The sequence below is a fragment of the Hoplias malabaricus genome, chromosome 1 (genome assembly GCF_029633855.1).
Source record: "Hoplias malabaricus isolate fHopMal1 chromosome 1, fHopMal1.hap1, whole genome shotgun sequence".
NCBI classification, from domain to species: domain Eukaryota; kingdom Metazoa; phylum Chordata; class Actinopteri; order Characiformes; family Erythrinidae; genus Hoplias; species Hoplias malabaricus.
Window position 1 is genome coordinate 14,678,779 of NC_089800.1, and position 16,285 is coordinate 14,695,063.

Here is a 16,285-nt window from a genome sequence, read left to right on the forward strand (position 1 = left end):
TTGGGATGCTGCAGTTTCAAAGTGAAAATGCTCAGCCATGGCGGGCTGTTTATACATTCATGATACATCTTCTAGCATAAACACCACACAGAAATGTTGACGATGTTAAACACCTTTTTTTCACCCGAGGATGTGTTTAATTAACTCTAATTTGAATGAAATAAGCAAATGGATGTCTCCTTCAGCTTTCGATCAGTACCACATTAGTGTTTGAGCGTAGGCATGGCGATATCTTATTACGAAAGGAACGTAAGGACTCCCAGTGCAGAAATGAGTGATGTTTGTTTATTTGAGTTTAAGCTCTGTGTCATCAACTGGAAGCTACAATATGTTTTGCATTTAAGTTTGTTATAGCATGTTTTTTTACATCAAATAAATACAGCAAGTGCTGAGAAATCTGTTGTTACTAAGAAAGCGTTTAATGACAGAAATAAGCACCATTTTGTGTTTTCCATGAAGGGTTATGGGTGTAAAATATTAATTATTTCTAGAAGCTCATATGAGCAAGTTACTGATGTTTTATTCACTGTTCATGTGATTCCATGAGCTAGTTTTTTGGGTCTACCTTGAATGGTTATGAGCTTAAAATTAAATAATCATTAGAAGCTCATACTGGACAGTGACAGATGTTTGACTCACCATCTCCGGTCTCCATGAGCTCAGCATTGCCATATTTGGGTGTGGTCCGCGGTACAGTGGACACCTGAGGACGCTCCACCTGAGCTGGGTGCTCTGAGGTGTAGGTGGTGACATCCGGTGGGGCTGAGTGGTTCTCTGGGTTTTGGGGGAAAACACATGGATCAGATGTCAGAGGACAGGAAAGAGACAGACATCGACAGAGAAGAAGAGAATGAGAGCGAGAGAAAGAAAGAGAGAAACAGAGCCTAGGGTGGCCTCACATCCCTTTCCTACAAAGAAACCCTCAGACACTGTTGAGCAGAGACAGTGGAATGAGTGCTAGAGGAGGGAGGGAGTGGGGAGGGAGAGTGATTTCTCACAACAACAAAAAAAGAGATGTGCATATGTCTGAAGAGTAGATGGATGGAGAGGAGATGGAGGACACAGAGGAGAGGATTTTTTTTCTCCTCTCCATAATTACAGTCGCGTTTACTTCCACTCTGTTACTCCTCTGGGCTTTAGCCTCTCTCTTTCTCTCTCACTCTCCTCATTCTGTCTCTCTCTAGCTGATTGTAAATCCTCAGATGTCCATGGCCTATTATTCACCACTCGTTCCTAGCAGGTCTTGCTAATACATTAAAGAGACTCCTCCAGAGTGAATGTTTCTATCGTATCAGTGCCCACGGCCCCTGGACGACTCAGTTATGATGCCAGTGCCGTACACAGGTGAGTCAGTGGCCATCAATCTGGCACCTTCACTTCTTTTTCCTTTGAAAAAGTAACGTTTGGTTGGTCACGCCGTGGGCTCTCTGAGAGCTCGTAAACTGTCACTGGTTGTCCAACATTATGCTCGCTCCATTACACCCCAATCGAGCAGCTAGGTGAGGAGAGAGAGAGGTCTGCAATTTGGGCATTGGAAGGGGAATGGAGGGAGAGAGAGAGAGAGAGAGAGAGAGAGAGAGAGAGAGAGAGAGAGAGAGAGAGAGAGAGAGAAAGAAAAGGAAGATGTACAGGTGTAGAATGTCAATGAAGTCTGAGCTAGACGTGCCACCTTGGCAGTAAAACATCAAGAGCGTCTGCCAAGCTCAATGACAAACCGAACGAGAGGTTTGGATTGAATTTGGCCATTCCAGAGTTTCATTACCAAGAATGCCACCTACATAAATGTCCTGTTTAATACATTGACATCATAACTAAATATAGAGGCTTATCCCAAATGCTGCATTTCACAAAATGGAGAATCTGGGGGGTTGTGGGGGGGGGGGGGGGGTAGCCTGATTTGATCAATGGTTGTGTAATTTCGTTCAGCAGCTCTGCTACATCATTTCTCTATTTGGATTAAATCTTTGATAAAAATGCATGTATTAGTCATACGGCTGAGGGGAGTGAGTCAGGGCTGCTGCTGGTAGTTGGCTGAAGGCAGAAAGTAAAAGTGTGTGAGAGAGTGAGAGAATGAGACAGAGGTACAGACTGTAAGAGAGAGGGGTTTTGTTTGGGTGAGTAAGACTATGCTTTTATTGGCCCTACTACCTGACGTAGAGCCTCTAACTTTGGTAGCTTTGCCATCCCTACATCAGACTCACCACCCTTCCCCTACCCTCTACTTAAACTAAATTCTACTAAACTAATAGAAAAATTTTACTTCTGCTTATGCCAAGCAACCGGCATAAATGTTGATCTATACTTGACTATTTAGATCAGTGGCTTAAATTCATTAAGTAGTCAGGCGGAAAATCAGGGACAACATATTTTTTCTATCATTTCCAGCCAAAATGACCATTAAGCACAAAATATTTCATTTCTTTCAGCTTCAGAAAATAAAAAATATTATTTATGTCCATACTTTGCCTTCATTACAGCTTCAACGCTTTTCAAGAGACTCTTATATTTTCAAAGAACCTTTCAGGATAATCCGTCTTCAAAATGGAGTCCTTAATCCTTCAAAATTTAGTCTTAAAAGGTTTGGTCAGTACAGACAAAACTTTACTTCCTGGCAAGCTCCATGTTTGATGTGGCCCCTGACAGTTTACATGATTCAGTTTACAAGCTGGAGAGAACAATCAGCTCCTACATAAAGACGTTTCTAGGACTTGTAGGATGTTGCCTCAGCAATACTGGCCTGTAAGAGAATGGTGAAGTGGAACTGCCTGTTTTTAGCCTCAGGGTAGAATTCAAAAGCACCAAGGTGAAGTGGGACATGACCCTTGCTGATTCTCAAGATGTTGGGATATGAGGAACTACACCTGGGTTGACAACTGAGAGAAGGTGGACCCTGTCTGTTGCTGCGGAGCAAGCCAAATCTGCTTTCAGATATGACGACCTTATAGGCCTTCTGACAAATCGTCCAAATTGGCACAAAGCAACATCGCCTTAGCAGAAAAATCTTGTAGTTCCTGAGGTATGACAGCAAATCAGGGCATTGCCAAATGCAAAAGCTGTATCTCAGGCCAAACAAGAACAGTGGGCAACATGGGAAAACTTGGAACTCAACAAACTTGGATGGAATGCTACATTAAAGATAGAAGCAAGCCAAGTTAGCTTCATTATTAGAACCACAAAATGTGCTTTATACTCCCAAGAATTTAAACCACTGGAGAAGATCCATAATGTCAGCTGTGCAAAGACCCGGTAATTTTAAGGCACCCTCTTAGTGGCTGTAAAACCAGACTTTCACACAGTTGCTACAGCTGGAGACAAATCAGGATTTCTTGCAACTCTCCGGCATCCAGAAACAAAGGAGAATTAGTGTCAATCCTGCAGCACAGAGCTTAGCATCTCAGTGAGATGGCAGGGTAGGGCAGATAGCAGCTGACAAACCACAGCCAAGGCCATACAGCATAAAGACTAGCTAAACCTATCATTTACTAGCCACCTTCAGGATCAACTCTACTGAGCCTGTCTGATCCCAATCAAGCAAAAAGTTTTACCAGTTCGTAGTGCCAACACCTCTGATCTCTGTTTAACATAAGATCGCTTACACCTAAAGCCATCATTGTAAATGAATGAATTGCTGATAATGATTTTGATGTGATATGCATCAAAGAACATAGATTACAGCACATAAACACATAGGTCTAAATGAAGCAACACCAGTGGGGAAGAGACAGTCACTTTTATATGAATACTCTTGGGATTATCCAGAGAGCAGTGTATAAATTCTTCTCTTCATGTAAATGATTCACCTGCAAAAAATATATATTTATGCCAGATTTTCTTTATTATATCTTATCTTCACAGAAATATATATTGACAATTGTCATTTGTTTTCCAACCTTTTGATCTGCACCTCACAGATGCTAACTAGGTACTTGTTTAGCCAAAAAGATGAGGCTGAGCACTGCTTTTACACCTCTGCCCTACATCTACCTCTTCCCCACACCACCCGCCCCAACAGGCAGAAGTGTCAGAGGAAACACCAAGCAGCCTCTTTGCTTACGTAACAAGACTGAAAATAGCCCGGCAACTGCTTAAACTCGCTCGCTCACACTTTCTCCCTCAGTGACGCAGGCGCTAATGAGTTCCCACTGAGCCCAGAGGAGTTCTCAGGAGCCGGAGGAGAGTCTCCACTTCTTAGTCATATGGTACGAACATCTGGGAGTAAAATCAGCTGCTGGAGACTGGATCAGTCAAAGGCCTTATTATCAAGCCTCAAACTCAAAGGTTATTGATATAGATTCTGTATCTTGTATGATGTAATATCAATCCACCAAAAACAGCTTTGATTGGTATTTGCTGGCAGCCGTCTGTCATCTGCCAACTGGCAGCCATCTTCTTCCATTGCAGCTTCCTTCAGCTGTACCATAGAAATGTTACACTGTATGTCCCAAAATTGGTAGATAAATGTGATGATCAGTGAACTTTACTACGTTACGTTAAGATCCAGAGGGGATGTTGGGCATGTTGTGTCTTTGCTGGGTTGCACTATTATGAAAGATCAGAAGATGTAAGAAAAAAGACAAATGACATTGAACAGAAAATGACCCAGAAGTCTCAACACAGATGAAGTATAACATCGGTATATACCATGTCCACACTGTACTTTTAATACAGCATCCATTCTTATGTAGACACTTACATTCACTTTTTCAAATAAACTTTCAGTTAGATTGGAAGATTATGTAATATCTCTTTAAAAATCTCTCCTCAAAAACATAACTCATGCTTAATGGCCATTTTGACTGGAAATTGAATTACCCAGTGGGGGACTGTGCCTTTGGCACTGCACTGTACATGAACATCATCAAACATCTGTTCACAATTCCCATATTTTCTGTACATTTTCAGACATATCACAACATTTAACAGTCCAAATGACTCAACATATAATACACTTAGTTTGGCATGCACATACAAATGAAGACATACAGCACAAGCAGAGATTTAGGAAATTAATGAAACGTTAGACCAACAATTATACAAACACACAGAAATGAGCACAGGATTCAGAAAAGGACATTAATACACAGAGACGCAGACATCATGGACAGAGCATCTAAAAGCAGACTGAGTAGAAACCCCATTACCACAGAATAAATCAAGCAATCTGCACTCTGTACCCACCACACTACATTTTATTTTAATGGTCCAGAACACAAAGAGTACAACACGTCACAGTTTGTGTCTTAGGAAATCAACAGTAGACACAAAAGTGCAAGACCGTCAGGGAGGATGTCTCTAAAGTTCTTATAAATACACAACAACTGATGGTCAGACACACCATCAGCACATGATGTGGTTTCACCACACACAGACACACACACACACACACATACGATACATGGACAAAATCCACAACACTTCTGTTGACATGCTTTGGCTTCCTAAGTGAAAATAACAACTGTTTCCTTCATGTAAATCAATAAAGAGGATCCCTTGTTGAGAATTTTGTTAAACGTGAGTGAGTGAGTGAGTGGTTACAAGGTGTTACAAGTGGTTACAAATTGTGCATTAAATGTACAGAAGTGTGTTCTCTGTAGACGATTTTTACTTATTTTCACTTAGAACATCAAACCATTTTTGATTGTGGTAGCCAAACTTTTGCACTTGATTTTACACCAGACACACTACAGCACACATACTGAAACCACACACACTGGACGGCCTGTAGTACTGTGTAGACACGCTGAACCACGCACAGTCTGGATGGAGAGGGATGGAGGATGTAGGGGGGGTGGGGCAGAGTGTGTTAAAGGGGGAGTAGTTTATACTGACCATCTGACTCCAAGGGAGGGGGCCAGAGGAGGTCAGAGCCGAACTCACAGGAGCGCCGCAGCGAATTGCCGTTCTCAGCTACGCCAAGCATAGTTTTCCTTTTCAGCGAGAGGTGAGCGATCGGCCCTGGATGTGGAGGAAGGAGGAAGAGGAGGGGGAGAAGGATAGGGGGAGAGAACCAGAATCTTAAAATCCGACCACGAGTCACCAGCTGCAGGCGTGGATGGGCAGCAGGAGGAGAAGAGTTGGATGAACGGAGAATGTTCACTGAACACTGCCAGACACTGCCATGTTCCCCTCAGAGCACAGCATGGTCCGACATGGCTCACATAAAGGGGTGGAGGGTGTTGCAGGTGGGGAGGTAATGATTCAAGCTGCCTAATCATGCTTTACATAAGGTTTAGACACATCCAATCCATTAAACTAATCATAACGATGAAACAAGAAATTATTAGCAATTGTTATGTTTGTGAAAAATGTTTCACTACCTATATGTACTGGATGTGAACTTAGTAACCTACAAATGCTACTCAATGAACATAGGGGTGCTGAAAGTGACTGTAAACAGGCCATTCTCTTCATTGAAGCATCATGTCTATAGCACGTGGCTTAACAATTTAAAGATACACTTTATCACCTTTGAGGATTTGGAGACCTGGAAAAGTGTAATTGCACAAAACAAGGGGAAGAACATTACAGACTACGTCACAAGTGGGTTGGAAGGAATTTAGCGAGGAAGAGGTTAACTGTAGATTAATTTGAGGTTATTCAAATGATTTCAGAATGGAGAGAGAGGATTAGATCCTCTCCCATAGTGAAGAAAGTCTGTATAAAAATGAATAATCCAAACAATATAAAGAGGCATCTGCACCCAAGTGTGGACCATGGGGTTTTGATGCCCAGCCCTTTAAAAAATGCATTCCATGCCCCATGGCAGCTGCTTCGATATCAAGGCAAGTTGGATCCTGAATTGATGGAATGTGCATTTGCTTTAGTGTATAAAAATGCATGACTATATTTCCACCATCTCAACAATAGTCCAAAATAACCACAAGCCAAAGTTATGGGAGCGTTCCAGATATCGCCTGCTCTTTTGCTCTTTTTGTCTGGCTGTCTGCTTTTAGATGGTGCCACAACAATCATGTGAGGAGGGGACAAAGGCAGGACAGAGGGAGAGAGAAAAAGACGAGGAGAACCTAAACAAAGCAAAGAAAAAATAAATAAATAAAAAATAGCGAGGCAATGGAGTGAGAAGTAAAAAAATGGAGGAGGAAATGAACAACCGACGGGGAGAATCAGAGCGGAGAGAAGAGGGAACAAAACAAGGAGAGCGCAGGATGGAGGGAAAGAGATGATCTTTCTTCCGTCTAGACTTTAAACTTGACCGTGGGGAGCTCTATTACGTCTAATAATGTAGACCTCTTTGTCGCTGAGACGGGTGAAGGGGCTCAATGAACCTCTAAACAGTTTCTCCCGTCCTTCTCTCTCTGCGGTGGGGGAGGGGGACAGGCAGTAAAACTCTTTCCTCTTCCTACTGTGCCTTGTGTTTACATTAAAAAAAGGGCTGCCTGAATTGATTTAACATCTGCAGAACACTTAGTCATACCGGAGCCCCTCAGAGTGCATTTTTCTTCCTGTGTCACATACCAAAATCAACTGACAAAAAGAACTGGTAGCAGGGGAACTAGGCGCAGCCATGGCCTAATGGTTAGAAAAGCAGGTTTGGGATTGCAAAGTTGTTGGTTATATCCCCATGACCGACAGGAAATTGGAGCGAGAAGGGTGGGGAGTGAAGCAACAAATGCTGTCTCCTCCCTCATCACCCATGGCTGAAGTGTCCTTGAGCAAGGCCCCTAACCCCCAACTGCTCCCCAGGCGCTGGAGATGGCGGCCTGCCACAGTATGTGTACTAATCAAATATGACAAAAATGAAGACGGGGATGAAAGAAAAAACATAAACTAAAATCCAGCTTTTCTGTTCCTCTCACATCACTCCTCGAAGCTTAGCTTTTGTAGTAAATAGAACCTGATTCTCAACAGGCTCTGAAAGGGGTCATTCTGACCAGGGCTGTTTAGACAGTGTAAGAAAAGTGCTGTATTGTTTGGCCCTTGTTATTTTGAATAAAGAAGGTAACAGACATTTCAAAAGGACCCCAGGGAACTGTGTTAATTTGTCGATAAGGGGTATAATGTGTCACCTTTAAAATAGTGGGCCTCTGACTGAATGTGCAACAAGTACACATTAACTTTGTTCACACAAATTAAACTAAACAAATTAAACTGTCATATTTTACACAGCTTTACAGCACAATGGTAATGCCCCTCACTCTACTATATAAATGTAATACATATACATACACACACACACACACACACACACACACACACACACCTGCTTGTGTCACCTTTGAAACCTGCAACCCTAATTTGTGTTATGCCTTACTAACATTTTCCTTAACTTCTAATACCTCCAGTGCAAAGTCTACAGACAGATTCCAAATGCCCACCATACCTTGTCTGATCAACTACAACTATAGCTTCTATGTCAAAGTGTATCTTTATTGAAGCTTGCACAAAGATGCTGATACCTATAAGCGAAAGCGATTGAAGCAGGTAAATGGCACCAAGCAATGGCACACACACACACACACACACACACACGTAAAGGGAGAGGAAGCAAAGGAAAAGGACAAAAAGCTGACAGCAGACGAATCAGACAAAGACAGCTGGAAGGCAGCAGAGTTAGCTGAGGTTACAAAGCCAGAGGTGAGGCAGAAGAGCAGGACAGAGAATGTGGAGGACAGCACTGCAAAGAAATGATACCTTATTAAGTGATAACATCTTAAATCTAATCAATATATTTAATTAAAGACATTATGTGATTATGAACAGATTTTTCAACCTATTTCTAGGCATTTTATTGTTAAGTATAGAGTGAAAGTCTCTTTTGTCATTGACTGCTAACTGTATGATGAGAAATACTTGATTTAAGATGCTTTCCATTTATAAGATCCGATTGTTGACAGAGAGAGAGAGAGTGAGGGAGAGGATGAAAGATGCAGGTGCAGGATTTACCTGGTTTGCTGACATGCGTCTGGGCCAGGACATCCGCCAGGCGTCCCGCTGCCCCACTGCCGCCGCTCTGTGTACTGGAGGACGAGGATGAGGTGGTGGAGCCCTGGTGGATGGCGCGGCTTATCCAGTGGTCCATGCTGACGCTGCCGTGGCTGGAGGTGGGCGTCCCCTCGCCCTGACCACCCTCCTCATCCGAGCCGGACGACGTGTCTGTCAGGGGGGGCAGGAGGGACGAAAGCGGGGAGAGGCCTAGTGAGAGTCACTCACACCCACTCGACACTCAGCCCAGACGGTGGATATAAATGTGTGTCGAGCATACACTGCCGCCAAAATGTGTTATACTTCATTTTGTATGTATTTTAATAACCCTTTGGCTTATTCTCAAGGTAATACTTTTGTCAGTGACCCTCTCAAAGTTTTGGATTTTGAAATGCCACTGGTCTGGTTTCTGATTCATTCTCAGTGCATAAACGTAATGGAAATATAAACCATGAATTTATATTAAAAAATACCTTATAAAACAATAGATGTCTTCTACATTTTGGCAGACAGTGTACGTCTGTGAAGTGCGGGTTGGAGATGAGGCTCACCTGGAGGGGTGTAGGCATCCATGGAGGTCTGGACAACCAGGGAGCGGCGTTTTGAGGGCATGGGGACGGCCACCTTCCTCTCCTTGTGTTTGGCTAGGGCAGCTTGTACCGCTTCTGTGTGCACGTCTGTGGGAGAGAGAAGTCGACAGAGAAAATGAAGAAACAAACAGAGGCAGGTACACAAACAAGCTCATTGGGTGCTAACAATGGCTGTGGACTGGAGCCTGACAGCTGACACACTCTGTGACATGAGAGAAGTGTGGAGGGGCTGTGACAGGAGCCAAAGCACCACCTCCAGCCCTTATGTGTGCCTCACTTACTGACTCATCTTACAGAGGGGAAGAGAGACAGAGAGAGACAGAAGAGAGAGAGAGAGGGAAAGAGAGGAGAGAGAGAGAGTGTATGTAAGAGCTGACAGCATAGCTGACAGTACCCTGCACCCACTGCCATGTGTAGTCACAGGAAAATATGAAAGTATGGCACTGTTCTTCACAATGACACACTCAGGGCCTCTAATAATCCAAGCTGTTATTAGGACAACTCTATAAAGAGATACAGAGCTTTAAACAAGGGTTGAGATTGGGGATTCAAACATAATACGTAAACTTATCTTGATCTTCACATTTTTATTTCTAGTATCCAACTAAAAGAAACTGTTCAGCTACTGGAGGCCAAATTTCACTGAGGGTCACTGAGGCAGAACATAGAGTAGCTGGATGGTGCACAAGCCAGACTAACATTTGAACACTCTGCTGACCCCTTCCAGAAATCTGATAATGACCCAGATCACCCTGCCAAAGCAACAGTGGCCTGTTTAAAGAATCAGGTAAAAAAAAAAAAAACATCTCACAAAATCCTGTTAAAGCTGCCCACAATGTGACGGAAAATCAGTTAAAAGGGAGGTCCACTGCTGGTCCAGCCACAATTTGACTGCGGTTGGCTAAAAGGGAGGACACCTGAGGACATCTGAAAGGACAACTACATTGTTTAGCACTGATAATATGTTTAAAAGTGAACGTGAATATTTGCAGATAATGTAATATTTCTAATATGCTAGTTGTGTGCAACTTATTATTCATACAATCAGTCGGACAATAGGAAGTGGTTGATAAAAAAATAAGATTGCCTCAAATGATAAACAGAGCTGTGGGTGATTCTGAAATGACAACTAAATCTATATGAACATAACTTATAATAAATTCATTTCAATGCCTTGCTTTTGACAAGTATTGATCAGATCACGAGGCAGAACCCCTGAGAAAACTAATATCTTCCTGATTCCTATAAAGAGTTTACATGCGTCAGAGACAGCAAATGTCTTTCATTATCAAGAATAAGACAGCTTTTCAACTGGTAATTCTCAAACAACAACAGACGTTGCAGTGACAAATACTGGTCAGTGACTCATATGATGCACTTCTAACACCGCTGTAGAAATTGTAGGAAGATCTTTGGTTTTGTAGTTTGATGTAAAAAGGTTCAGTGTTTACAGTGTATTTTAATGTGACTGCTGACTTCTGATCAGGATATATGAGCTAGAAAAAGACTTTTGTTTTGATTAGTGGCTCTCCATGAGAAATGACACGAGGAAGGAGACAGACAGACAGTTATCGGGAGTCTGAATCAATCCGCTTGCTGAACACCTCTAGCTCCTCACAGATTAATCTCTCCCAGTCGCATACATACACCAGCATGCCATATTTCTTCCGTGCAGATAAAGCACAAAGCACTCCTAGGCCATTAGATACTTCAAACTGAGATCCAATCAGAAAGTTTAGTTTGCTGACACATCAATTGCCACGTATTTGCTCTGAGGGAGGAAGTTAGATACACTCCAATCGAGGCAGGCCCTGAGAAAAGCAAGACCTAAATTTAACATGCAGACTAGACTACTGAGAGTATCAGGAGAGGCTCAGTACACAGCAAAAAAGCATGCGTGCTTCTTCATCTCAAGAACAATGATCCAGTCAATGAGCTAAATGGTTATTAGGGGCAACAGAAACCAATAGGTCTGTGCTGAAGCAAATCAACTCAACTTGGAACTTAGAGAATCGTATTTAGCATTCAGCATTTGAAAAATAGAGAAAAAATAGACACAGACATTGAAAATACCCAAAGGTCCTGAAAAACAAGATAGCACGCTAACATTAATTTAAACTTCATGGGGTATGTGTGTGCCTTATTGATACCTGCAATAAAGTTTGAATGTGCTGCCTGTAGGGGGCGGTGTGGCAGACTCACCTGATCTGTAGCGCTCGTCCCTGGTTCCAGAGGAGCGTCTGCGGTGGTACCGGGAGGCAGAAGAGGGGCCCATGGGAGGCCTACGCTCGTGTGCCATGGAACTTTCCAGCCCTGAGGAACACGGGGAGCGAGAAAGAGAGAGAGAGAGAGAGAGAGAGAGAGAGAGAGAGAGAGAGAGAGAGAGAGAGAGAGAGAGAGAGAATTATGCAACCTAGCAAAAAGCACTGCAGGTCTGCATTTATTACTAATTCACCTCACACATCTCCACATCTACCATTCTCCTTATTCTCTCCCACTATTCCCTCTTTTTCATACACGCGCCAGCTCGAGGTGTTTTCTGCTTTTACCAATTCCCTCAACCTCCACCTGCACACCTGCCTTTGCAATTGGCATTCCCAATTTCCAGCGACCTCTTTTTCATCCTGTGCTTTCCTTTCTTCTTCCCTCTATCCTTATATCTCAGTCCCTAACTCTCTCTCTCTCTCTCTCTCTCTCTCTCTCTCTCTCTCTCTCTCTCTCTCTCTCTCTCTCTCTGTTGGTGGTAGCTATAACTGCAGCAGAGCGTAGATAACCTGCTTTAAAGCTCTCTGTGTAGGTATAGAAAGCTGTGGGCAGGCTCCCTGGCTCCAGGGTGCTGCTGTTTTGCAGTGTTGTGATGTCGTTGCTAGAGAAGTCTGATCAAGGCATATTTTCACTGATCTGTATGGACTATATTAGGTCAGATCAAATTCCGATTGTTAGTTAAGGCTGCTTTACTCAGCCACACTCTGTTTACAGCACTCTCACAGAGGTGACAGCTATTATCCCCTGCTGACAGAAACCCTGCACATTATCTGAAGTTCACAACGTCTGCAGCGTGGGCCCTATTTAAATGTCCTCCTGTGATCCTTCTAAAATCAAACATTTATAAAATATATTTCCGCATGACTTGCAATGGGCTCGTGTCCAGTCCAGGGTGTGTTCTTGCTTTGCTTCCACTGATTTCGTGTAGGCTTTGGACCCACCACAACCCTGACCCTGTAAATTTCCCAATAAAACTCTGATCACATTAACTAAGACACAGCTGGTTCACTGTGTGTAAGAACAGTTTATACCCCTTTCTCCACAAGTTAACACTGTTCCCTCTGATCTTAAAAACATCTATGATATGCTTGGGTAAAAATACCACAAGGATCAAACAACACAACGCTGTTCTTACTTTGTCTAAACAGCCCAGTTCAGAACGACCTGTTCCAGCTGCTGTTGAGAACATGCCTCTGTTTACGTTCAAGCCCCAGAGCCCAGCAGTGAGGTGAGAGGAGCTGGAAAACTGGCTTTTAGTCTCTCTTTTTTACCGTATTTAATTGTGTTTTACTGCTCAGTTCCACCTTGTCTTTGCTTCTCAGGTCCAGCGCTGTGACGCGAAAGGCTAAGGTAAGGAGATTAGACAAGTATGACATGCCTTCTAGATGGCTTTTTATGCTGTTTTTATGCTATAACAAAAACACTGAGTGGGTGGTTTCATGTGTAAAATAAATGTGTGGGTTAGAAGGCCCCAGATCCCCAAATTAAGGTGCTGATGCACCTAAAAACTGATTGTCTTTCATAATATCTCCCCTTTAAACAACAGAGGGACCTTTCATAGGAAATTTCATAGCTACTTTGAAAGGGGCCAACACTATTTCATACTGTGCCACCCTACCATGCTGTTTTGTGCTCTGGCGTCTCTCGGACTGAGGCACATGTGGACTCCTGGCCTGGCTGCCCTCGGTCCTGCAGTCCAGCCAAAGGATGTTTCACCTCTGAGCCAGACATCAATTTGAACTCATAAAGTCCCTGCCCTTAGATTTATTCATTTCACAAGACCCAAAGGTGAGAGAGAGAGAGTGTCCAGCATGGATGAAGCACATATCATCTGGGCTCAGCAAAGGGGAAAGCCATGCTGTATTAAAAGTCCCTGCCTCCAGCTCAAAATAGATTAAAAACAGCTTAAAATAAATATATACCCAAACAACATAAAATGAGACTCATGTTGGGGTGTAGTCAGGTTCAAACATGTCGAATCAAACAAATACCTGTCCAGTTGAGGTCAGAATGAAAATGTGTTCAGACAGGAATTTGACAGAATGTGATTTTGGACTGAGACAAGCTGCATTTGGACAAGCTACAGTGTGTTTAGAAAAAAAAAATCATAAGACCACAGCAGTCAGGTTGGCACAGAACATCAGTGGTTAAGAAAGAAATTGGTTGGCTACAGTGGAGCTCAGACAGAAAATTCTCAGAATATGGTCGGATTCAGACAATTGTGTTGGGCTATATTCAGGTTGGGACCAAAATCTGCATGCTGTACTGTACTGACAGTTCAGAGAGAACTCTCTGGGTTATAATTTCGATTTCTGGAATCCAACTTGGTTCAGTATTTTGCTGAGCTACAGTTAGTTTTGGACAGAATCATGGGCTACAGAGTGAAATTTGTCAGGGTCACACAAGGGTGTCCAGTTCCGGTTCTGTGCCTAAATCCAAAACCTGGTGTGGTGGTGAGTTTGGCCGGACTCTGGCAGTTTGTTCTGAATCTGAATTTCAACTGTGATTCAAGCACTGTTGTCTCTCAGACTCAGGGTCATTTCTACCAATCACTCCTGATTGGGTTAATGTTTTTTTGTGCTCTGGCAATAATCCAAAGTGTCCTGCAGAGACAGTCTTATTCTGTGTGGCCAAATTGATGCACTTAATGTTCTTAAAGGATTTTAGGAGGAGGATAACGGGGGGTATTCACAATCTTTGGAAAGAGACTAGTGAAGTATGGTGCCTGTTGGGGAGGGAAGCAGGAGACTGTACCACGTGTCCCAGGCATTGAAACAAAAGAAAGAAGAATCAAGTTCATGCTTCTCAAGCCAGCAACCGAAGGAGATGAGGTAATAACGTCCAAACTGAAGTGGGGTTTTGCTAAATCTTTACCAGCAGATCTGCTCAGAATGACCAACGGACCTGCGGGCACTGCTGGCCACCCTTGCAGTGTGCACAAACAGAGCTGCAGCCATGATGTCATATTTTACTCACAACCAGACAGAGGACATGCTGGCTGCCTGTTGCCATGGCGACAAACGCTGCTCTCATCAACAATGCAGTCGCATTGTACAGTGGATCTGTCCTACGGAGAAAAAGAAGTCTTCGAATGTCCAATTGCCAGTTAAAACAAAATACCAAGGACTTCAGAACACATCGGGAAGGGTGAAAGAGAGTCTCTGCATACACACAGCCAAGCAGTTGGTCTACGAATGCACAAGAACGGTGGCACATTTTCCAGAGATGAAACGAGCAATTACTTTGCAGAGGATCTCTCCATGTTAATGGCAGCGGCCTGTTCTCATTACGTTGCGACTAATGGCATCTTGCAGTTTGAGAACGAGAGGCAGCCAGCCTCCAAGGGCTGGCAGGGCAGACATTTTCTTGTCAGTGTATTTATTGATGCTTTTACATCTTTTACCGAAAAAGGTTGCGCTCTCTATGTAACCACCTGTTTTCAAGCACCTATTTTCTACAGTTTTCTAGTTTTCTTCCATCCTTGTAATGTTTTTCCACTTCTAAAGTTTGTGAACTTCTAAATGTGAAGAGGTTTAAATGCTCCTTGCGCCGATGTCCGACGGAAATTTCCAGTAAATGCCAAATATGCAACAAGTAACTGGTCAGTGAGAATTGTGAGAACAACACGCGAATACACAATGAATAAACAGCGCCTAACTTTACCGGCACCGTTGTTGTGGTTTTCAAAGCCAGCGATTTCTGTTTATAGGCAGGGATTTGTGATGTCACTGACTCCATATCGTGGGGGAGCCCTGCCAGCAGGCTTTAAGTGAGCCAAGCCGAGTCGTGTAGAGCCAGGCCCATGCGTTGGAAAAGCACCATACATTTCCCTGATATAAGTCTTTTGTAATATTTCAAATAAGGGCTTTTTCGTTGAGAACATTCCGATGCAACGTAGCGTAAAAATGGAGCCTTAGAGAAGCTAGTGAAGATTATAACATTTCAAACCCATGTTAAAAAATAGGGAGGCGCTTGTGAGTACCTTTTATGAAGCCCTCAAGTCAAGCTTAGAAGAAGTCTTAATTCAAGTGCAGACTCTCTCTTATCAGCTCTGAGCAAGCGGAGGCCAGGGAGCAATGCGCAGAGAGCTCCATTAGCTCCACGGCTGGATAAGGTTACGGAATGCTCAGCTTTCCTAATGAGGCTTTGAAAGGGCCACGAGAAAAAGCTAGGCAATTACAGTATCGCTTCACATAAAGGGAACCTACAGGAAGAGACAATGTGCTGGGAATAACCCTTTGAGGATGTGAGTGGACAATACCTGTGAGGAATTGGTTTGGCTCAGATCTTGAGCCCTGGACTCTTTGCTCTGGAGAAATCATACGCCCAAAGCAGCTTTACAGGCCCTTCTCGAAGAGGAGGAGGAGCAGAGGATACACCATCTGCTGCGCAAGACGTCTTTCTCTCAGTCTCTGTCTCTCTCTCTTTTTCACTTAGATCTCTATCTGCTGCTTAACTCTCTAGGCGCACCATTCTCCAGGCTGAGA

At 43.3% G+C, this 16,285-nt stretch overlaps 1 protein-coding gene across 4 annotated transcripts in view; it reads right to left on the reverse strand.

Moving 5' to 3' along the window:
- The window catches only part of dip2ca (disco-interacting protein 2 homolog Ca), a 120,179-nt gene that overhangs the window by 48,956 nt on the left and 54,938 nt on the right, over positions 1-16,285 (reverse strand). For 2 of the 4 annotated variants that reach the window (XM_066646842.1, XM_066646845.1), the window contains exons 3-7: positions 11,736-11,846; positions 9,495-9,620; positions 8,905-9,153; positions 5,830-5,955; positions 640-774 (exon numbers count right to left, since the gene is read on the reverse strand). In XM_066646842.1, the coding sequence (XP_066502939.1) occupies positions 640-774; positions 5,830-5,955; positions 8,905-9,153; positions 9,495-9,620; positions 11,736-11,846 (747 nt within the window). The remainder of the gene's footprint in view (positions 1-639; positions 775-5,829; positions 5,956-8,904; positions 9,154-9,494; positions 9,621-11,735; positions 11,847-16,285) is intronic. The other 2 variants (XM_066646843.1, XM_066646844.1) reach the window with 2 other exon arrangements.